Source organism: Rhinopithecus roxellana, chromosome 3 (assembly GCF_007565055.1).
Source record: "Rhinopithecus roxellana isolate Shanxi Qingling chromosome 3, ASM756505v1, whole genome shotgun sequence".
Classification (NCBI taxonomy): Eukaryota; Metazoa; Chordata; class Mammalia; order Primates; family Cercopithecidae; genus Rhinopithecus; species Rhinopithecus roxellana.
Window position 1 is genome coordinate 119,997,350 of NC_044551.1, and position 24,890 is coordinate 120,022,239.

Genomic DNA, 24,890 nt, shown 5'->3' on the forward strand with positions numbered 1-24,890 from the left:
AATGCTTTATAGGCATTAAATGAATGCAGGTAAAGGGTCTATGTGCCTGGCTCATGGGATGGTCTCAATAAATGCAGGCTATTATAAGCTCCTTTAAGTAACAGAATGTCATATATGAAAATGCATTTATCCTTAAACATAAATACAGTTGATCCTATTATTTTTGTGGATTCTACGTAATTGTGAAGTTGACTACACACTGAAATTTATTTACAACCTCAAAATTGGACATGCACAGAGATATGAGAAATTTGAGTTGCCTGATGCATACATTCCTAGCTGAGGTTGAACAAGGCAGGGCCCTGTCTTCTTCTTTCAGCTGACATAATGTAAACAGGTATCCTTTTTGGGGTCTATTTAGCACCTCTTTTTTGCATCTTTGTGTTTGTCGATGTTAACTGCTGTTTTCAAATGGCCCCCAAGTGTAGTGCTGGAGCGCAGTAGTGTTGCTAAGCAGAAAATTATGATATGCCTTACTGAGAAAACGAGTTGTGTTAAATAAGCTGCATTCAAGCATGAGTTATAGTACTGCTGACTGTGAGAGTTCAATATTAATGAATCAAAAATATGTGCATGTATGTATATAAAAATGTATTTAAACAGAAGGAAGCATAAAACAAAGTTACGTATTGACAGGTTGGCAAAAATGTGACCAGAGGGCCACAGGGACCTAACCATCATATCTCCCCTGGGAGCAATGGCTCAGTATTCATGAATTCAGTGTGTAGCAACCTTATAGAACATAATTATGTTGAAAAACAAGAACTGTCTGTCTTACAAATAAGATTTCTTGATGGATGAGAAGTGGGTAATGACAGAAGTCAGGGCTGACTCCAAGGTTTCTTGCCTGAGAAAACGGAAGGATAGAACTGCCATCAATTAAGTTGGAGAAGGCTAGAGGGAGCAAATGTGGAGGAAAGAAGTTAAGTTCTAGACATATTAAGTTTGAGATATTCAAGTAAAGTTGTCAAAAAGTCAACTTATATATAAATCAAGAATCTACAGAAAGGTCTTAGGTGGAAATTTAAATTTGGTACTGTCAGCACAGAGATGGTACTTAAAGCCACGGGATAGTCTGAGAGTTAACTGATAAGGAGAAGGTGACCGTCAGAAGACTGGAAAGAGGAGGAATCAGCAAAGGAAGTACAGAAGGAGCAAGCAATCAATGAAGGAGGAAAAACTAAAGTGTGGTATCCTGGAAGTCAAGCGAAAAAAGCATTAAAGAGAAGTGCATGATCAACTGTCTCAAAAGCCTCTGATAAGTCAAATAAGATGGAGAACATTAGCATGAGCTTGAGAGCACTATCAGTGGAGTGCTGGACATGAAAGCCTAACTGAGGCAGACTTAACTGAATGTGAAAAGGATATAAGAAAAGTGCTGGCAACTCTTTGGAGTTTAGCTGCAAAAGGAAGCAAAACAGGTCATTAAGCTATAGAGGAAGGGAGGTCAAAGAATTTGTTGGGGTTTCCTTTGGTTTTTTCTTTCTTTTTCAAGGTGGGAAAGATGTTTGTATGCCAATGAACTGTTTATTTGTTCTTGTATGACTATATGCTGGTAATAATACAAAGAGAGGAAAATAAAGTATGAAAGAGAGGATGGAATTCTTAGACCTTACACATTTTTAAGCATTATCAATAGGGATAACAAAAAGCTTATGGGATTCAAGGGATATTATCATCTCAGTAATTGATTTGAATGTTAATGCTGGATTAAGATCTCGTTTAGGACTAACTACTCTCTTTTTGTGCTCTCTCAATGTTTCTTTCGCTCCCACAATAATCAAAACCTATCTTAGATTTCTTTAAATTCAAACTCCACTATATCTTCATAATACAATAGGGCTGTCCACTGAAACCAAAGTTCATCGCTATTTCAGTATGGAAAAGCCTATTAGCTCCATAGGGACAACAGATTATCAGAATTATGAAAAAATTAAATGCCAGTTTCTATGTCCTGAAAATGGTGTTCTATTACTCACTTTTAATCCAGCTGCATAGCCCACTGGTTGTGGGGCAATATTGGACTGTCCAGCTTCCCCTACAACCATAGCTAAGCCAAAGACCTCCTGGAAGGCATCTCGGACAGCAGCAACTTTTACTTCTTTATTTGAGGTCACTACAATATCCAATTCACCTCCAGATTCTACAAAGACCAGAGGAAAATTTAAATTTCAAATTAATGAAATTTTCATAATTACTACCATACCAGGTGCTGACATCTAATTTACATAATTATTACCAGTTTCATAAAACCATGCAAGCTACAGATCATTATCTTTTTTATATAGTTGAGAAAACTGAGGCCAACAAAGTTTTGCCCAAGGTAACATATCTACTTAGTACTAATGTCAGGACTTAAAACTGACATTACATATCACAAGCCAGAAATTACATATCTGGCTTGTTAAGTGTAAGTTACACATTTAGTATACTCTATTTATGGAAAATTAAAATAAAGACTTACTGATAGTAAGTGATTTGTCAAAGAGCTACATAGAAGTTATGCACTAAACAAGGACTACCATGAAATATACTTTTTACCTACAAAATAGTTTAAATATGGGGTCATCCAGCTTTTTATTAAATATTCCCACAATGTTCTGGGCATATACCACAAATAGAAATCTTAACATTTCTGTGATACAATGAATTCAAAGCCCTGGTTCTAAACATGGCACTTTCTGATATTTGGCATTAATAGCAAAAAAGATTTTTCATGAAAATTGTTTATAATGTAAAACATTGTGCCCTAGAAACAAGGCTGTTTTTCTCTAATAAATATCACATGGAACAGTGAAAGGTATTTTCAAATATTTGGGTTTTAAAAACAATGGATCTCTTTTTCCTGACTGACATAATGTTTCACAGATCACATCTTTACTGGAAACTTCAGAAGTTACTAGAGCACAAAAGAAAAGAAGAATATACTTTTTTTTTCACTTTTTTCCTCCACATGGGACACATCTCTTGATCTTAGCTAAGTACTGCTCCATTAAGCTTCAGCTCAAAATGGCTTTTCAGCTTGTGATGAGTAGTCCTGCCATTTCTAATACTTTCTGAGTTTCTTGACACATTTGAAATTGTTACATGAAGTGATTCCTAGAATATCTGTATAAAAATACCTTGAGACGGCTGGGCACGGTGGCTCACGCCTGTAATCCCAGCACTTTGGGAGGCCGAGGTGGGAGGATTGCAAAGTCAAGAAATCAAGACCATCCTGGCCGACATGGTGAAACCCCATCTCTACTAAAAATACAAAAATTAGCTGGGCGTGGTGGCATGCACCTTTAGTTCCAGCTACTCAGGAGGCTGAGGCAGGAGAATCGCTTGAACCCGGGAGGTGGAGGTTGCAGTGAGCTGAGATCTCACCACTGCACACCAGCCTAGCGATAGAGTGAGACTCCATCTCAAAAAAAAAAACAAAAACAGAAACAAAAACAAAAAACCTTAAGATTTACTTTGAGTTGTTTTGTTAGATAAGGATGGTGATGTTCTGCTGTCAGTAAAGGTGTCAGCTTTTTTTAATTCAATTTTATTACTTTTTAAAGCTGATTAAGTTAGGACATTTGCTAATAATAGAAATTTCATTTCTGTACCTTTCTTTTTTCCCCTCAGTGTTACACATTTTTCTTGGTGTCATGAAGACTAGTGTTCTGAGAAACTTTCTTGGGTATGAGCTCTGCTTTTATCATTTACTAGCTTCTTTACCTTGGGGAAGTCACTGAGCTTGTTTCTTTGTAGAAAAATACCTGCCATCCAGCCTGGCCAACATGGAGAAACCCCATCTCTACTAAAAATACAAAAATTAGCTGGACGTGGTGGCACACGACTATGGTCCCAGCTACTCAGAAGACTGAGACACACGAATAGCCTGAACCCAGGAGGCAGAGGTTGTAGTGAGCTGAGATCTTGCCACTGCACTCCAGTCTGAGTGACAGAGTGAGACCCTTTCTCGAAAAAAAAAAAAAAGAAAAGAAGAAGAAAACCACCTGGCACCTCATAGGGTTTGCTCTAAGGATTAAATAAGGTAATTGCTTTCACAGTCTAACACAGTACAGCCATTAAAACAGCAAAAGCTCCAAAAATATTGTTTCCTTCATTCAAAATATGTACTTGCAAAGAAAAGAACATATATGGCAGAGTCCAATTTTGAATCCTTTGGACAGTTACAAACACAAAGAACAACTCAGCTGATTTCATGCTTGATTCAATTTTCTACTACAAGGGAAGCAAAGTGGCTAACTGTAAAAAATTTGAACATAAGTTCAATACAGCTTCACCAAGTTGTGTGATCTAGGGTGATAACTTACATCCCTATAAACCTAGGTTCCTCAACCAAAACTTGAGGAAAATACCTACCTTGCAGAGCTCTTACGAGAAAGTGCCCGGCAGAAGCATTCAATAAAGACACTTAACCATTGCTAGGCCTTCTCCTTTGATATTTACTAGACAGTATACTACCAACATAGTCAAGACTTGTGAAAGCTATTGGCTTTTTATTGCCACTGAAATCTCTGTTCAGGTACCTGCTGAACAATTTTGACTTAAAAGCTATCTTTTACAGAATTACTAATAATTGGTCACTGAGACTTGTAAGTGGTATTTTTTCACATATTGGACATGCACATAAAAATTAAATAACAGACAGTATCTATCAACTGTCTGGAAGATTCTGGATGATTAGTGTTCAGAGGTGGTTAAAAACAGCTTTCCCAATATACCCAGTCATCAGATATTATTAACCAGATTTGCTTACTCCAAAAATATTATTCCTCAATTACATAAACATATTTAATTAAAATAGATAACAGGAGAAATGTAAAAAAAAAGTATGAAACAAGCATCACTTCAAATGTCAGTAGTGAATAAAGTAAAATTCATATAAAGCAATGTTAACCTGTATTTACAATTAAAATCAGCAAGCATACTAATAATTCATGGCTTTTACTCCTTCTAAGATCATTCTGTGAGATTTTCAAAAGTAATTTAATGATGACTTTTAAAAAAGTTGAATTAGTAACACCAAAAACTAAGACTGACAATCAAATTAATGCAAGAACATAATAGGAATTTCCACTGATTACACAATCAGTGGAAACAGAGAATTACAATTAGTGGCTGACATGGACATACACTTTTAAAAAATGGCAGATACTGGTCTAACTTATGTACATACTGATATAGGGAGCCATGCCAGGGTCCAGCGTTGTAATCATGCTTTCTACTGAATGTTTTGTCTTATCAAGCACAGACTTCACCATAGGATTCCCAGCCACGCCCTGCATAAAACAAATTAATATATAAGTATGCACTCTAAGTGAGGAACACCATGACCATGATAGTGAAGAAAACCTTTTTAAGTTTCCAATGCATCCTAAACCAGTACTTTTGTAAGATATATAAGGTCATGACAATATCAAATGGCTATTAAGTTTCTTAATGATACTCTCAATTTTTCTTCCTGACTCATAGCAGTGTGCAGACCAGCAGCAATCTACAGACCACGCTTTGAGTAACACGGGTATGGAAAGGATGCTATACTACATATGTACATATATATGTGTGTATATACATATATTTATTACATATATATATAATTTCATTTCTACTTATTTATATAAAAGATTGGGCAAAACTTGTCCCTCAGGGTCCCAAATAAAGGTCCCAATCAGGTGTCTACATAAGTCCACACTTGTTCCCTAATAAAAAATAAAGAGTAAAAACACCTCTCATCTGGGGGCAGAACAGTTACTTATTACCTTAACACACAACATTTTGCTATCTTCTACTAGATTCTTCTTGTTCTTACTTTTTGTTTCTCATTTTATACATTCCCAAACTCTCCATTTATAGTCAGATCTATTTCTCTGGATTCTTAGAGCCATTATTACCAGACAGAAGGAACCAAGTCTTGAGTATTCCTTCCTGTGCAGTATTTCACAGAGGGTAAAAGACACTCCAGGGAGCAGTGCCTCCTGAGATGGCATCTGACTAACCTGCCATGATTCCCCATCTTCCAATCTGCCATTAAACTAAGGTGACTCAGGAAAAGATTAGTTCATAAAATTGAAATTTAAGACTGCCAACCAACCATATGCTGAAACATCATGACTTACTACTATTTCTAAGACCTATAAAGTTGAACTGGGTATTACGATTCATGACAAACACATTGACACATGCTCCTAACAAGAGACAAAATGTTGTAGTCTGTATGCAAAAAAAAAACTTTTTCAAAGTACAGAGGGATATTAAAAAAAAAAAAAAAAGCTTAGAAAAATGCCACAGTTCTGAAACATGAAGCTCAAATACTATAAATCAGTCAACCATCTATCAATTTTAAATCTTTAATATAATAATAAATTATAACAATAAAATTGCAAACAAATCCTTAGCTGAATATTGGAACTTGGCAGAATGATTTCAAAATTCATTGGAAAAAAAAATTGGGAAAGATGAGTAAGGAAAAATTCAGAAGAAAAGAGAAATCAGCCACTCATACAACTTACACAACTAAATACTGATACACATTTATAAATGCAGACTTGAACTGTCCTTTCTATCTTATCACTGAATGCTCCACATCCCCACGTCAGCAAATATTAGTACAATGAACACAAAGTAAATAATTAAAACAGTGTGCTCTACTACAAGAACAGGGAAACAGCAATGGACTACAATACAGAGGCCAGAAGCTGATTTTAACACACAATTTCCTAAGGAAGATAAAGGAGTCATAAAAAATCAATGGGGATATGATATTGAAAGACTCCATTGAGTAGTTGGAAGAAAATTAAGTTTGATCTCTACCTCATATAGTAAAGAAATATCAACTATATTAAATGCTAAGTGTCTAAAAAATTAAACGTTAAGGGAACTTAGAAAGGGATCATAGAAAAACATTTATCACAGTATCATAGTGGGAAAAGGTCTTTTTTAGCATTAAAAAAGAAAAAAAATGTAAAAACAAGAGAGGCCACCTGCAGTGGCTCACGCCTGTAATCCCAGCACTTTGGGAGGCCGAGGCGGGTGGATCTCGAGGTCAGGAGTTCGAGACCAGCCTGGCCAAAATGGTGAAACCCCATCTCTACTAAAAATACAAAAAAATTAGCCAGGCGTGGTGGCACACACCTGTAATCCCAGCTACTTGGGAAGCTGAGGCAGCAGAATTGCTTGAACCCAGGAGGCAAGGTTGCAGTAAGCCAATATTGCGCCATTGCACTCCAGCCTAGGTGATAAGAGCAAGACTTGATCAAGAAGAGAAGAGAAGAGAAGAGAAGAGAAGAGAAGAGAAGAGAAGAGAAGAGAAGAGAAGAGAAGAGATTGATAGAACTGACTTCTGAAACTGAAGAACTTTTTGTCAAAAAAGGTAATAACATTAAAATGTAAACTAAAAGTTGAGAAAACTGCAACATATGAGAGCATACAGAAAAGTACTCTTACTGTATTAGGAACTCTTACAAATTAACCAAAGAAAATCTTCCCAATTTAAAACTAGGCAAAGAACATAACCAATATTTCACAAAAGAAAAATACAAATGGCTAAAAATCATATGAGAAAATGTTCAAATTCAGTAGCAAAGGAAAGCAAATTAAAATGTGGTATTATTTTTTGCCTGTCAAATCAGAAAATATCCTAGTCCAAATTAATAACTACTGCTGGCAAGTGAAAAATGCTATACCAGTGTATTTTGGTATAAACTTCCAAGAGTGGAATATGTATCAATTTTTTCAAATGTTCACTCAAATGTTCATCAGGAATTAATTCAGAGGAAAAAAAGATGCCCATAAAGATTTACATAAAACAGTGCTCACATAGTTTTTTGGGTTTTTTTTTTTTTGAGACAGGGTCTCACTCTGTCACTCAGACTGGAATGCAGTATCATGATCACAGCTCATGCAGCCTGGACCTCCTGGGCTCAAACAATCCTACCACCTCAGCCTCTGGGTAGATGGGACCACAGGTACATGCTACAATGCCTGGCTAATTGTTTTAAGTTTTTGGTAGAGACTGTGTCTCATTACGTTCCTCAGGCTGGTCTCATATAGAACTCCTGGGCTCAAGCAATTCCCCTGCCCAGGCTTCCCAAAGTGTTAAGATTACAGGCATGAGTCACCATGCCAGACCTATCATTATGATGATTTATTGATAAGAATTACAATTAGAAGAGATCTCTTCTACAACATGGTGACTATAGTTAAGAACAACACATTATATTCTTGAAATATAAAATCTTATATTTAAGGTTTTGTAAGTTTTCTCACCACAAAAAATTGTACATATGTGAGGTACTGCATATGTTAATTAGCTCAATTCAGCCATTCCAGAATGTATACACGCTTCATATATACATCATGTTGTACATAATAATCATACAATTTTTGTCAATTAAAATAAATCAACTAATTTAGAAAAATAATTACAATTAGAAAATGCCAATAGGCAGAATAGCAAAATAAAACATGGGAAATAAATGCAACAGCGTGTATAGTGAAGCAGCCACAAGAAAAACCAAAATACATTTCTGAAAAAAATATTTTATGGCCAGGAAGATGTCCACGATATATGCTCAGTAAAAACCAGAAAACACGAAATAGTATCCATCCGACCAGTCACTACTTCAATTTGATTTTAATTCAAAGGAACGTTTACACAGATATCCATAAGCAAGAGACTGATAGCAGCTACAGAAAACTGCTAATAAAAAAGAATTTTATTTTTCCTTGTGCCATTCTGTATTTTCAAAATTTTCTCTAACGAAAACTATTAGTTTTAAAATTAGAAAATTAAACATAATTTTAAAATACCTCTTACCTTAATAAAACCCCAGATCCCACCAGCAGATGCTTCATCCTGACCTCTATTAATTCTAGGGTCTTCTTGCTCCTCTGGGAAAGTAATGGCTGATGTGGTTCCAGTTCCCTGTGCCAGAGATGTCAAACTGGCTTGCTGAGTAATAGGAGCTGGCAAAAGACCTAGTCAATGGCAAAAATTTCAATATGTATAATTTATTCCAAAAACTTTTTCCTATAAAAAGGAGTAGCTCAAACAACTTTAATATTAATATTCAGGCATTTGAAGACTGAGTTATAAACTCAAGGATTAACACAAACCTTTATAAAATGCAAATTAAACAGAATTTCCAAAGAGAAATGTATTCCCCTTTACATAGGCTTACACCAAGTATCCTGAAAATCGACAAAAAGCATATATCCAAAAGTTCTTCAGGTCTGTCCTATTCAGCACTTGGATATGAACGGCTGTAGTTCAGGTCTCTTTAATCCATAAAATTAATTGAGCACTGAAGTTCATCACAAAAAAGCATGCAATTCTTACATGTACTCTACATACTTCATGTTAACTCAAAAAGAAAATTCATATATACATAGACATAAATATAGTACTTGTACTCTGCAGTAAGTTTCATTTGTAAAGGTAGACAGGGAAAGATAGATAATAAAAATCACAGCAAAGTTGCTTCTTTTCCCTAAAATGAGAAACAACAGGCAGAGGATGACAAGCACAAAGTTTTGATAACTCATTTGCAACAATTATTCCAAAGAAACAAAACAAGTAGATGTAACTGACCTAGGAAAGGAAATGACCTAATATCACAAACTTTTGGCATACATGAGGTTTTATTTGTTTTTGAATTTTTACCTGGCTAAAAAAACACTACTCCCTGGAACAGTCAGTCCTGATAATTTTTTCAGTAAAACTTAAAAAAACTCAGACTTCACCTTCAAATTTCTCTATAAATTAACAAATATTAGGACAAAATTTTGAAATTTTCTGACATCCCATACTAATCATCTACTGAGTTGTATATCACATAAAGAAATCATATACTAAATTATACCAGCCTTATTTTAACAATTTAAATGGCAAAAACATGCGACAAGTAACTGAAAACCAAAGAAAGCAATAAAGAGAACATTAATGCAGAGAAAGTAGGACCCCGCCCAATGCTGATAAAAAAGTAAAATGGTACACCTGCTTTAGAAAATAGTTTGGTGTAGAATTATCATGTAAGTCAGCAATTCCATGCCTAGGTAGACACCCAAGAAAAATAAAAACATGTCCATATAAAAACTTGTAAACAAATATTTATAGCAGCATTATCTAAACAGCCACAAAGTGGAAACAACCCAACATTAACTGATTAACTGAATGAACGAAATGTGGTATACATATTCATACACTGGAATATTATTCAGCCATGAAAGGGAAGGAATGAAGTACTGACAAATGCTATAACATGGATGAACCTTGAAAATATTTAAGTGAAATAGTTAAGTGAAAATATTTAAGTGAAAGTTGCCAGTCACAAAAGACCACATATTATATGATACCATCTATAGGAAATGACCAGGATAAGCAAATCTATATACATAGAAAGTAGATTAGTAGCTGCCTAGAGCTGTGACGATTTGGGGGACAGTCGGGGCTGATGCTAAAAAGTATAGGGTTTCTTTTTTAAAGTGATGAAAAGGTTATAAACTTGTGACAAGGGATGCACAATTCTGTATGTAAACTAACAATGGAACTGTATGCTTAAAGTGGGTGAACTGTAGAGTACATAAATTACATCTCAACAAAGCTATTATTTTAAAAAAGAATAAAACATTAATTAATAGACATGTATTTCAAAGTATTAAGAAGAGAGAATTACCTGTTCCTGAAGGTGCAGAAAATGATGGCATCAGGGGTGTCTGGGGAGCTCTCCCTGCATGTCCCCTTGTAATGTCATAAGTTGAACCAACAGAAAATCCTGATATAGGAGGACCCGAAGGGGGTGCAGGTAAAAGAGCGTTTGGGGCAGAAGTTGAAGGTGGGAAGTGGGATACAGGAGGATTACCAAAGGCAACAGCAGTTGATGGAGAAACAGGAGGTGGCATAGAAGTAACAAGTGGTGGGACAGAAGGAACTGCAGGAGGAGGCACAAAAGGTAATGGCGCTGAAGGCCTCATAGGAGGAAGGGGCGGCTGAGGAGTAGAGTATGCGAGTGGCGGGAAGGACTCCATGGAGGATACGTTTGGAGAAGAAAAAGAACTGGTTGCCGCTAGAAAAAAGTGGAGAGGATAAAACCACAGAATTAGAAATGTTTTTTATTTAGTTTACAAACTGTCTCATTACTTCCTTGCAAAATTTTTAAACTTACCAGAGCATATCATAAGAATTATTTTAAAATGTGTAATTTAAAATATACAACAAATGTAATTGAGTGTAAATGACTTTCAACCCCCATAAGTAAAAGCAGCAGCTGTATGAACCTATGGTATTGTTCGCTTTTGCTTTTTGGTTTGTTTTGGTGTATTTTTAATATAATAAAGCAATTTTTCATCCCTAGTTTGAGCATATAAACCTATGCCCTGAAGGCTCAGATAGGTTAATCACCACAAAGTCATAGATCAGTAGGCCAAGTGCAGTGGCTCACACCTATAATCCCAAGACTTTGGGAGGCCGAGGCAGGTGTATCACCTGAGGTCAGGAGTTTGAGACCAGCCTGGCCAAAATGGTGAAACCCCCTTTCTACTAAAAATACAAAAATTAGCTGAGCATGGTGGCAAGCTTGCCTGTCATCGCAGCTACTCAGGGGGCGGAGGCAGGAGAATCACTTGAACCTGGGAGGTGGAGGTTGCAGTGAGATGAGATCGCACCACTACACTCCAGCCTGGGCGACAAGTGAAACTCCATCTCAAAAAAAAAAAAAGAAAAAGAACAGTAGACAAAGCTAACACATGATTTTTAGGATATTTTTGTCATAATATAAATGATGTTTTATAAAATTATGAACATAAAGAACAAAAGTCTACCTAAAGCAAAACACTGTTTTCTTACTTTAAATACAAAAGTCTTTCTACTCTTTAAATTATAAAGGCTATTTCCTTTCATCCTAAAAATTAATAGAGAAGTTTTAACATATGCATTCTTTTCTTAATTGACTCTGAGAAAAGATGATAGCATCTTCACTATTCTCAAAACACATGAGACATTAGACAACTACGTGTACCTAGTGGAACAGGGGTAGAAGACATAGCAGTAGCAGCCAGTCCTGCAGGATTTGGTGGAGGAGTCCCAGGTGGTGTTGTCTCTATTCCACTCTCTTCCATCATTTTTCTTCAATTATGGTATACTGTAAAAATATAAAAATGTAACAAACATTACACAGTAACCAAAAGTATATTTTTAAAGCTTGAATAGTTAGAGAACGACTAAAAAAAAAATTAAGAGATAGACGTCCACCTTTACTATTTACAATGCGACTTTTTTCCACATGAAGAGTTTGTCCAAACTTCTAAGAAAGCAATCTATATTTAATATCAAACAATCTGTAACATTCCCATGTAGATACTTTATAACTGGGAAATAATCTCGTAATAACAACACAACGAATTATCTACTACATTTCAAACAGTAAACTACTAATTTGATTTCTGCCACATGAATGCATGTTAGAGGTAGTTATGTCTGAGCCAGGTGTGGTGTCTCATGTCTATAATCCCAGTACTTTGGGAGGTCAAGACGGGAGGATCACTTGAGGCTAGGAGTTGGAGACAAGCCTGGGCAACATAGCAAGATCTCATTTCTAAAAAATAAAAACAAGTAAATAAACATAAATTTCAATCATTATTAAATTTAAAATAACAATGAGGCTGGGCACGTTGGTTCACGCCTGAAATCCCAGGACTCTGGGAGGCTGTGGTGGCAGGATGGCTTGAACCCAGGAGTTCAAGGCTGCAGTGAGCTATTACTGCACCACTGCACTCCAGCCTGGGTGACACAGCAAGACCTCATCTCTAAAAATAAGTAATTATTTAATGTATTTTTGAAGCCCATCCTCTTCTCTCATAAAGCACTGTGTACAAGATATCCCCATTAACATTAAAAAAAAAAAAAAAAAAGCCGGGCACAGTGGCTAATGACTGTAACCCTACACTTTGGGAGGTAGGGGCAGGAGGATCCCTTGAGACCAGAGTTTGAGACAAGCCTGGGCACCATAGGAAGACTCCATCTCTACAAAAAATTTAAAAATTAGCCAGGCACGGGTGACACGTGCCTATGGTTCCAGCAACTCAGAATGCTGAGGTGAGAGGATAACCTGATCCCAGGAGGTTGAGGCTGCAGGGAGCAGTGAGAATGCCACTGCACTCCAGCCTGGGCAACAAAGCAGGACCTTGTCTCAATAAAATAAAATAAAATGTGCTTCATTTGATAAAAACATTAATTCACAATTTTCCTGGTTCACATTTTAAAGCATATCCAGTAACAGATAAACTGCGTATCTGAGGTTTTAGAAAAATTAACTATAGCAAAAATGCCATCAGATAGCAGGGTCCTAACAGACGACAATGGATTATAAAATATGAGAAAACTTTCTTTAAAATTACAAATCCTGAAGTGTATCTCAAGTACAGAACCAACTTCTAAATATGCTACATTTGTTTTTAATATTTTTATTCATTTAATAAGATTTTAGCGAAGGCCAACTGCTTGACGAGCACTATACTAGTACCTCTGGAAATAACAATGATTAGTAAAAACAAATAGGATATTCAATCTAGTACAGGAAACAATCAAATAATAAAACCAATTTACAATTAATGGTAGCTGAATTATGTGTTCTGAGGGTAAGTTTTGTTTGAACAGGATTATGACTTTTGACTTGGAGGTAAGGAAAGGGTTCTCCAAAGAAGTCACAGATAAACCAAGATTTGAAGGATAAGAACTTCATTGGGAAAGGGAAGAAAGGCAGAGTTCAGAAAATGTGAACATATAGCAAATATATATACCAACTGAGCTGGGGAGAACAAGATACATTCAAGAAAATCCATGTGAAGGGAGAGAAAGGAAGAATCTGGACTGGAGTGGCAGACAGAAGCCCAGAAGGTGTTCAGCCTTATAAACCAGGTTAAAAAACTTGGGTTTTTAAAGAACAGAATGTCATTGTATTAGAAATAAATTTTCAGTGCTGCAAAATAAATAGCACTCAAGCTTGCCTTTCTCAGCAAGGCAATTTTACTTCTATAGACGGGTTCATCTCACAGATGGAGCAATGTCAAGAACACACCTGAACAATGGAGGGGAAGGGGTTCTTATCCTAATGCAGCTAGTCCGTACTGCTGTGTCTTTCCCCTATGGGCTAGGGTTGGACCACACAGTCTAACCTAATTCCGATTGGCTATTTTAAAGACAGCAAGGGTATGAGCCGGAGCAGCAGGGTAAGTAGTTTGGCAGGAAGAATGGTTACAGAACAGGTGACCCAGGATGACTAAGAACAGAGCAGGTGACCAAGGATTACTAAGGTCAGAGCAGGTGACCAAGGGTGACTAAGGTCAGAGCAGTTGATAGAGGCTAGAAGGGGGTTGTTTACTGAAACTAGGGTCAAGGAGCCATAAAGAACTAGGAATTTAAACTTTAAAATGAAGAACAAAGAACAGGGGATCTGAACATACTGATACATTGGTTCTTTGGAGAAGATCTCAGAACTCATTGTACTTAACAATTTACAGGCTAAAACCTATGAAGAGAAATTTACTATATTCTACAATTGTAAGGTATTCAAGCTGAGGGTAGCATAACTGTCTTTTGTTTTAACTGTTTTGAAGCAATTTTAGATTCACAAAAAATGATGTAAAAACAGCAGAGTTCTTGAGTACCCCAAACCCAGCTTCTCTCAATAACAGCATCTTAAATAACTATACTACAATGATCCAAACCATGAAATTGACAATTGGTACAATACTATTAACTATAGACCTTATTTGTATTTCACATTTTTACATTTACTGTGTGTGTATGTGCACAGTTCTATGAAGTTTCATCATATGCACAATCTCATACAACCACCACCTCAACCAGGATACAGAACTATTCCATCACTAAAAAGAAACTTCCTCAGGCTGTTCCTTTATCTACCTTCCCATCAGCCACAAGCCCTGGCAAACACTGCTCTGTTTTCTATCACTTTCTCATTCCATGAATGTTGCATAAATCGAATCATACAACGTATAACCTTTTGAAGTTGGCTTTTTTCCACTCAACATAATGTTCTTGAGATTCATGCAAGCTGCTGCAAATATCAAGTTGGTTCCTTTTTATTGCTGAATAGTATTCCATTGTATAGATGTACCATAGTTTATCCATTTACCTGTTGAAGGACATTTAGGCTGATTCCAGTCATTAGCAATTCCTATTTATTTTTTGAAAAGATCTGAACAAAGTATGTAGACTGGGCCACTGGGCAGACAGAGCAGATGCAGACAGGCCATTAAGGAAGATACAGAAGTAGTTCAAACAGAAGTATATAACAAGCTAGACCAATGATTTTCATAGTGGGAGGGGCTGATTATGCCCCCAACGGGTCACTTGGCAATGTCCAAGACATTTTTTATTGTCACAACGAGAGGGCTACTACTGGCATATAGCAGGAAGAGGTTAGGAATACTACTGAAAATCCTCCAATGCACAGCCTACATGCAAGAATTAAGTGGCCCCAAACGTCAATAGTGCCAAAGTTGAAAAGCTCTGATCCAGACTCAAGTGATGACAGTGGAGATGGAGAAAAGTAAATAAGTTCAAGACAAGATTAGATGGCAAAATTCAGTGACCGACTGGGTATGGAGGCAGGGAAAGGAGGCATGACTTGCACAACTAGATAGATGGTGGTGCCATGCACAAAGATAGAAAACACTGCAAAAGGCCAATGTGTTTGATGTTCTTTCTGGGGGAGTCAGATGGGGGAAATCATAAAATGTTTAGTCTTTGACATGCTGTTTAAGTTCCTTGAAACAAACATCTAAGTAGAGACACTGACTTGGTCTGGAGCTTAGCAACCACACAAATGTGGGTGTCATCAGTGTACTGATAGTCTAACGTCATGTTTTGAGACGGATTATGCAAGAAAATACCAAGAGATAAGAGAAAATGATGTAAAACCAATTACTGGTTTAGTAAGATGGAAGACAAGCTTGCAGAGAATAAGAGATGAGCAAAAAGAAAGGAAGAAAACCAGGAGACTGTGGTGTCCAAAAGCCAGTGTTTCACAGTATGAATGGGCAACAGTATTAAATGCTGCAGAGAAGCCAAATAGGATACTGAGAAGTTCAATGGATTTGCCAAACTGGAGATGAATTTAGAGAGAGTGGTTTTCACGTAAAGAGTGAAGAAAGATTCCAGTGTAAACTGAATCGAGCAGTGGCAGGCGAGACTAACACGCGTAAGACTTTCAAAAATTTGGCTGTGAACACAGGAAATATCTATGGCACTAAGTAGAGAACAGGGGTCCAGGGAGGCTGAATCCTTTCATTCAGTACCTATACATTGAAGGTAGATAACCTGAGCCAGAAATGCCCCGTTGGAGATTTTATCACTCCTCAACCAAGGCTACCTCTTTTCTTCATTTAATTTTTTACTAATCATTCAACTTTCTACTACAGATGCTCCCCAATCCTTACAACGACTAGTAGAAGTCCTACTGTAAGAGAATACCTAACATTAACAAATGTGTCTGCAAAAGAAACTGTACAACGAATACAAAGCCATTAAGTGGAATCAATAATTTATTTGTCTTTAATGGCTTAAAATATGAAAACTGGCGTAATGGCAATACTGAGGTAAATTTTACATGCATAAACATAGTGCCTCCTACTAAAAAAACCTATTATGATAAAACACCACTGAAGTGTCAGAGTCGGTAACTGTTTTAGGGCTCAAGTCTTGTCACGAAAAGTACTATTTATGTATCAACACTAAAGAACAAGTGAAGAAAACAATTTGGAAAACTGAGCTCTCAGTTAGGCTAGACTCTGTTGTTCCAATTTGCTTGTGCCTTGGTTTTTCTGTTTAAAAAAAAAAAGTGGATGGCTATTTACAAGTTTACAAGAAATGGAATAGTTAAGCTTTGATAAACTTTAAAGCATTAAGAGCAAATATTGCTGACCTACTCGTGCCACAAGATTGCCTCTACTACCAGACAGTGAGCGTTAGCTAGAGCCTAATCTGACCCCAAAATAAAATTTTATAAATTTTCACTGAATTAAATTGAATGCCAAGATGTGTCACGATTGCAGAAATGCACGTTGTCTCTCAAAATAACTACTTCGAATGACAAAAACACTATTGGCTACAAATTCTGTCAATCTAGGAAACGTGCTATCCTGCAAATTTGACTGAAGCAGGTCCCAAGACCAAACAAAGAAACTAAAGAATGCAAAACCCCTCCCAAGTGGCGCTAAGCACCGATGGGGTAACCTCAGGGAAAATAAGCTTCCTTTCATTGCCGGTCCTGGTGTGATGACTCTCGAGCCTCCTGGGCCTCTCCAGGGCCAGGGCGGCCAAAATCCTGTTTCAGGAGACCGCTGCCTCCCCTCAGGCTCTGCCACGTCTCCAGGCCAGACAGGGCCGGGCTAAGGTCCACCGGCGGTCGCCGCCAGTCTCTCCTGAAGTCAGCGCACTGGAACGTGGGGCCTAATGGCCAAGGCGCTCCAGCCTTGGTCCTTGGAGAGGAGCAAAGTGTCGCGAGGCGAGACCCTCGAAACGCGCCCACCGTGCCACCCCCAGCGGAAACTGCTCATCTTGCGACGTGCACTCCTGTCTGCTGCACTCCGCACGCCGCCACAGCTGCGCCCGACCCGCGCGACTAGGGGTCTCGGAAACGACATGGGCGTCCAGTGGCGCCGGCCGGCCCGCCCACCTTCCAGGGACACCGTCCCTCGGGGTCTGCCTCTGGCGCCTGCAAGCCATGCCATGCCATGCCACCCGCCTCATACACGCGCGTCGCAGCCATCTGGCGATCACCTGGGGACCGGGAAAATGCCTGCGTGGTCGCTGAAGAGTGGGGTATGTTAGGCAGGTCGGGACGCAGAACTACAGCTTGAAGCAGACAGCGAAGGTGCGTACTGGAGCTCACCTCGGCGCGTCCCCGCCTACAAGATGGCCACTGGCGGCGCATGCTCCTGCGGCTGCCACGTCGGCCGCGCGCCGCGCCGCGCCGCGCCGCCCCGCCCGCGCCCCGTCGCTCCGCCCCGCACCGCCACGCCCCGCCTGTCCCACGCGCTGTGAACCCGGCCCGGCCGCGGCAAGTTAAACTTAGGTACCCAGACCTTCCTAACCACGGAGACGTGGTTCTGCCCACACCCTCTAGAGACATTCTCCAAAGGGCTGACCTCCTTTCTGCTTCGCAGCCGCCTTACACTAGAGTGGCACTCTTGTTACCACGCGTAGCTCACTCATCCTGTGTCACAGCCGCCCCAGGGATAGAGATGAAGTAGCCAAGGTCATCTAGTTGGTCGTCATCTAACCAAGGTCATCTAGTCCAGTCAGCACCTCCAGGAAGGACCTCGCGGCAGATACAGGGGACTTAGCCTGTATAGCCAAAGATTTCCAGATAACAGTGATTATATCAGGAGAGAGGGATTAGGAGAAGAGGGAGAGGGGAGAAGAATAGCAGTTGCTGTACTGATTTTCCCCCCAAGTACGTGTATGCACTTTTTTTTAAATTGTAAAATAGCAGACAGATTATCAACTTTCTTATCATTATATGGTGCACCTAACACAGTACCTGAAATAGTTGCTGTTCAATAATGTACATTAAATAAATTAATTAATGGAGTACAATAGAGGAAAATAAGGAACCTCAAATCAGAAGTCTTGATTTGAGTCTGAGACTACTTTATTGCCAGTTGTGCAGTTGTCTGAGCTTCTACAGGTCACTTAGTCTCCATAAGTCTCCGTATTTCTACCTGAAAAGTAAGAATAACACTGTCCACCATCCCTGACTCAGGCAGGTGACAGAGTCAAATAAAATAGAGCATATGAGAACTTCTTAAACTTTTCTTTTTTTTGAGACAGAGTCTCGCCCTGTCGCCCAGGCTGGAGTGCAATGGCGCCATCTCAGCTCAATTATCCTGCCTTAGCCTCCCGAGTAGCTGGGATTACAGGTGCACGCCACCACACCCAGTTAATTTTTGTAGTTTTAGTAGAGACGGGATTTCACCATGTTGGCCAGGCTGGTCTCGAACTCCTGACCTCGTGATCTGCCCACCTCAGCCTCCCAAAGTGCTGGGAGGCATGAGCCACCGCACCCGTCGGAAAACATTTTTTAAACTGTTTTTCATCAAAGATATAAAAAATTGTTTTTGTTGTTCTCAATTTTTTTTCAGGAACTCATTTATAGATTTAACATTAATCTATCTCTTGAACTTGACAGTTGTAAGCATTCTAAAACACCTCACTGAAAAGTTAATACTGTGTAGCAATACTCTGACTTCAGATCTCACTGTGCAACTACAATGGGTGGTTTTCTTTGGCGGTGACTCCTAACCTCTAAGACTGTGTGTAGGTGGAGGTCCAGGTTAGTGTCTGGAACGTGCTGTTTGGGGTGGTGCTAAAAACAGATACCATCTTCATCCTCTCTGGTGAACACCCTTAATAGCTATAAGGTATGTTGGTTTCTCCATCTTTTCAGCAAATAGTTATTAGTGGCTGCAATGAGCTGAGCATTGGTACTGGAAATGCAGTAATGAACAAGACAGACAAGGTATTGATACCTAGGGAGCATTCTTTATAATAGGAGAGAGGGTAGGAACAGGAAAATAAAGTAAGTACTGTTTGTGATGTACATTTTGAGGAGTCAACAAAGAGTGATGTAATATTGACAGTAATTGGAGTAGACCACTTCAGATAGGATGAAGGCGCACGGCTTCTCTGAAGAGGTGAGATGTGAGCAGAGATGTGTAATGCAGCAGGCCTGTGCTTATCCGAACAGAAAGAAGAGCATGCAAAGACTCAAGGAGGGAGTGTGCTCGGCACGTGCGCAGAGCAGCAAGGAAGCAGGACTACGAGAGTGTTAAAGAAGAAAGGACAGGGAGTGGGGCCAGATCGTGTCTAGCCTTGTAGGTCATGAGAAAGCCTTTGGTTACATTCTGAGAGAAATGAGAAGCACGTGGAGGGTTTTGAGCAGAGGACTGACAAGATTTGACATCAATTTCTGATCGCACTCTGATTACTGTGTGACTGCAGGGCATGTGAGGATGAATGCAGGATGACCAGTAATGAGATGATGGTGGCTTAGTGTCCCTAATGGAGGTAGAGGTGGCACGCGGTCTGGATGTATTTTGAAGATGGAGCTATCATGGTTTACTGATGGGTTGGGAGTAAGCTGTATTAGTTTCCTAAGACTATCATAACAAATTACCGCAACTAATGTTTCCGTTGGCTAAAAACAACAGAAATTGATTCCTTCACAGTTCTGGGGGCTAGAAGTCCAAAATCAAGGTGTCAGCAGAGCCTCTCCAAAGGCTCGAGTGGAGAATCCTTCCTTGCCCCTTCTAGCTTCTGATGACTCTAGGTGTTCTTTGGCCTGTGCCAGCATACCTCCAATCTCTGCCTCTGTCTCCACATGGCCTTCTCCCCTGTGTCTCTGTGTCTCAAATCTCCTTCTGCCTTTCTCTTATAAGCATACTTCCTTGTAAGTGCATACTCATTCTGCTTAGGGCCCACCCTAAATCCAGAATGATATCATCTCAAGATATTTGTAGGTTTTATGAAGATCCTGTTTCCAAATAAATTCATAGTAGCAAGTTCCAGATGGGCATATCTTTCTTGGGGGGTGGGCACTATTCAACCCACTACATGGACAATGAGGTATAAGATGAGCTTTGAAGTTAACCTTGGTTTACAGTTACTATATTTTATGTTTTACTTACCACTTTTCATTTGAACTTCAAAAAAACTTTATGTGGCAAGTATTATTATTCCAGTGTTAGAAACGTGGAAACTAAGGCTATGAAAATGGTGCATAGAGCTGGAGTTGGAACCTAGAATCCTTAGGCTGTACCTCAGCTGCTTGTCTGCTTTGTGGGTGGTAAGGTAAGAAGATTTCTTCTTAGGTGGCAGACAACGAAGGGAGTCAATGGAAAATTATAGCAGAACAATGAGCTGCTTAGTTTGTTATTTTTTCAGTCATTGCTAACGACTCATCAAATTCTTCCTTACAGGACGTCTCTAACATATGATAGGATTCATTTGTGAGCTATAATGAGTGAGCAAGTGCTATGGTGGAATTTTGCTTTACTTGCTCACAAACATAGGCAAACAAAAAACTCTTTCCCATTTGAGTTGAGGCTTTTCTTCTAGCCCAAATCAGGTTTATTAGGTCTATTCTTAAATATTCTTGGTTTTTTGTTTTTTTCATTTTTGAGATGGAGTCTCACTCTGTCACCAGGCTGGAGGGCAGTGGTGCAGTCTCAACTCACTGCAACCCCTGCCTCCCAGGTTCAAGCGATTCTCCTGCCTAAGCCTCCAGAGTAACTGGGACTACAGGCACCCACCACTACACCCAGCTAATTTTTGTATTTTTAGTAAAGATGGGGATTCACCATGTTGGCCAGGATGTTCTCGATCTCTTGAACTCATGATCCGCCCACCTTGGCCTCCAAAAGTGCTGGGATTACAGGCTGAGCCACCGCACCCGGCCTATTCTTAAATATTCCTAAGATAGTCCTTAATGTTCATAATATTCATATGAATATGCAAGCATTCAAAAATATTCATATGAATATTTCTAGGCGGATAAGAGATGAGGCTTAGACTAGGCATCTGCAGCATAACCAGGAGTAGAGGCAGAGCTGATTCTGACTTGAGAAATGATGGGCTCTGCTGGGAGACTAGGCTGTGAGAATAGTCTGTGAGTTATACAACCAAAAAGAACACTTCAGCAGATAACGCCAAGGGTACTGGCTGAGACATAGAGATCAGAAGCCCACACCCACGCTCAGCACTCAACCATGCTGAGGATAAGTAAGCTCCTTTGGCAACCAAGAAGAAGGAGGAGCCTTGTCTCAAATATTGCATAGGACACATTTGTACTAAAAAAAAAAAAAATTATTGTTCATCTGAAATTCAAATTTAGGAGGCATGTGGGCTGAAGCTTAGAGTGTGAGAGGCAATGTAGCATGGACAAGGACATCAGCTGGCACCAAAAAACCTGGATTGGAATCTTGGCTCTGCTGGGTCACCAGTTAACCTTGGACCTTCCACTAAACAGTCTCTCCATTTCTTCAGCTATAAAGTGGGGCAAATAGTCATATTAATACCTACCTCATAGTTTTTGTATGAAGATTAAATGACTTAATAGGTGTGGAGTGCTTACCACAGTGCCTAACTCACAGTGTTAGCTCTTATTCTTTGAGTTTAAAATTGCTTGAATATTCATCTCATGATAACTATTTTAAACCAAAAGGACTTTTATTTGGTTGAGTCCGAATTGTAATTTCCAAATCAAGGTTTGTTTGCTTGTTTGCTTTCAACTAAAGGAAATTTAATAAGCTATAGTGGGACCCTACCTCTCAATTTGTCTGGGACACTCCCACTTTAGGATTGTTGTCCCAGCATTATTTTTTAAAGTACCCACCTCTTATTCTAAAAAATGTTACAATTTGGACAATAGAACTTATGGGTTATCCTATTACAGAGATATCAAGAAGTCACTCGTTTTTACATGAGTTTAGTGTGAAAATTTCAATACCTCTCCTTTGCCCCCACACACATAATCGTCACTAGAATCTATTTTAATTTTCCTTAAAGGAGCAAACTCGGCCTGTGTCCCACTTATTCGTGGCCTATAGCTTGGTGTGTCCCTTTAATACAAGTGGAAACTGTACAGCCAGAAGAAACCTTCCCTAACACTGAAACCAACGGTGAATTTGGTAAACGCCCTGCAGAAGATATGGAATAGGAACAAGCATTGAAAAGATCTAGAAACACTGATGAGATGGTTGAATTACGCATTCTGCTTCAGAGCAAGATTGCTGGGGCAGTGATTGGAGAAGGAGGCAAGAATATCGAGGCTCTCTGTACGGACTACAATGCTAGTGTTTCAGTCTCAGACAGCAGTGGCCCCGAGTGCATACTGAGTATCAGTGCTGATATTGAAACAATTGGAGAAATTCTGAAGAAAATCATCCCTACCTTGGAAGAGGACCTGAAGTTGCCATTACTCACTGCAACCAGCCAGCTCCCGCTGGAATCTGATGCTGTTGAGTGCTTAAATTACCAACACTATAAAGGAAGTGACTTTGACTGCGAGTTGAGGCTGTTATTTCATCAGAGTCTAGCAGGAGGAATATCGGGGTCAAAGGTGCTAAAATCAAAGAACTATGAGAGAACTCTCAAACAACCATCAAGCTTTTCTAGGAATGCTGTTCTCATCCCACTGACAGAGCTGTTCTTATTGGAGGAAAACCCAATAGGGTTGTAGAGTGCATAAAGATCATCCTTGATCTTACATCTGAGTCTCCCATCAAAGGACCTGTATAGCCTTATGATTCTAATTTTTACAATGAAACCTATGATTATGGTGGTTTTGCAATGATGTTTGATGACCACCCTGGATGCCCAGTGGGATTTCCGATGTGGGGAAGAGGTGGTTTTGACAGAATGCCTCCTGGTTGGGGTGGGCGTCCCATGCCTCCATCTAGAAGAGATATGAGCCCTCGTCGAGGATCACCTCCTCCTCCTCCTGGACAAGATGGCCGGGGTGGTAGCAGAGCTTGGAATCTTCCTCTTCCTCCACCACTACCACCCCCTAGAGTGGGGAGATCTAATGACCTGTGACAGAAGAGGGAGACCTAGAGACTGTTAGAACGGCATGGTTGGTTTCAGTCCTGATGAAACTTGGAACTGTACAATAGATACATGGAGCCCATCAGAATGGCAGATGGCTTATGAACCACAGAGTGGCTCCATATATGATTATTCCCATGCAGGGGGTCGTGGCTCATATGGTGATCTTGGTGGACCTATTATTACTATACAAGTAACTATTCCCAAAGATTTGACTGGATCTATTATTGGCAAAAGTGGTCAGCGGATTAAACCCGTCATGAGTTGGGAACTATGATCAAAACTGATGAGCCTTTAAAAGGATCCGAAAATCGGATCATTACCATTACAGGAACACAGGACCAGATACAGAATGCACAGTATAGATGCAGAACAATGTGAAGCAGTATTCCAGAAAGTTTTTTTAAGACTAGTGAAGAACTGAAGGAGTCCTGCATCTTTTTTGTTTTGTTTTGTTTTTTTATCTGCTTCTGTTTAGAAAGCCAACATTCCTCTGCTTCGTTGGTGTTCTGCATTTGAGGTGTAGTGAAATCTTTGCTGTTCACCGATTGTAATGTTTTAGTTCCTTACAAACAGGGTTGGGGGGAAGGGCATCCAAAAACTAACTTTGAAATTTTGAAACAGCAGCAGAGTGAATGGATTTTATTTTTTGTTATTGTTGGTGATTTTTTTAAAATTTCCCCCATGTAATTATTGCGAACACCTTGTTTTGTGGCCACTGTAACATTTGGGAGTGGGACAGGGAGGAAAAGTAACGATAGTCCACATGTCCCTGGCATCTGTTCAGAGCAGTGGGCAGGATGTAATGCTCTTTTTAAAGAAACATTTTATGATTTTTAAAATAAATTTAGTGAACCTATTTTGGGTGGTCATTTTTTTAAGACGGTCATTTTAAAATTGTGGCTGAATTTCCCACCTCACCCTGAAACTGAACACTAAGTTTGATTTTCAGCTCCTCTGTTGGATATACAAGTGCATCTCCTCTTGGACGTAGGCAAAATAACTTGGCAAACTTAGTTCTGGTGATTTCTTGATGGTTTGAAAGCCTACTGCTGGGAAGAAATTCCATCATACATGTTCATGCTTACAATAAGCTGGCGATTTTTTTGTTTGTTTTTGCAAATGCTTGCCCCTACTTTTCAACAATTTTCTATGTTAGTGGTTGTGAAGAACTAAAGTAGGGAGCAGTACTACAAGTTGAGTAATGGTATGAGTATATACCAGAATTCTGATAGGCAGCAAGTTTTATTAATCAGAATAACAC

General features: G+C 39.1%; 1 protein-coding gene and 1 pseudogene across 3 annotated transcripts in view; one reads left to right on the plus strand and one right to left on the minus strand.

Annotated features, from left to right (window-relative positions):
• PRRC1 (proline rich coiled-coil 1) overlaps positions 1-18,004 on the minus strand; it is a 32,420-nt gene extending 14,416 nt beyond the window's left edge. Inside the window, exons 1-7 of one of the 3 annotated variants that reach the window (XM_030927419.1) lie at positions 17,801-17,941; positions 17,255-17,499; positions 12,015-12,137; positions 10,674-11,063; positions 8,816-8,976; positions 5,177-5,279; positions 1,980-2,143 (exon numbers count right to left, since the gene is read on the minus strand). In XM_030927419.1, coding sequence (XP_030783279.1) covers positions 1,980-2,143; positions 5,177-5,279; positions 8,816-8,976; positions 10,674-11,063; positions 12,015-12,117 — 921 coding nt within the window. In that variant the 5' untranslated portion in view covers positions 12,118-12,137; positions 17,255-17,499; positions 17,801-17,941. Of the gene's footprint in view, positions 1-1,979; positions 2,144-5,176; positions 5,280-8,815; positions 8,977-10,673; positions 11,064-12,014; positions 12,138-17,254; positions 17,500-17,800 lie in introns of all 3 variants that reach the window. The other 2 variants (XM_010360194.2, XM_030927420.1) reach the window with 2 other exon arrangements.
• LOC104659997 lies at positions 17,953-24,033 on the plus strand (annotated as a pseudogene).
• The last annotated feature ends 857 nt before the right edge of the window (positions 24,034-24,890 follow it).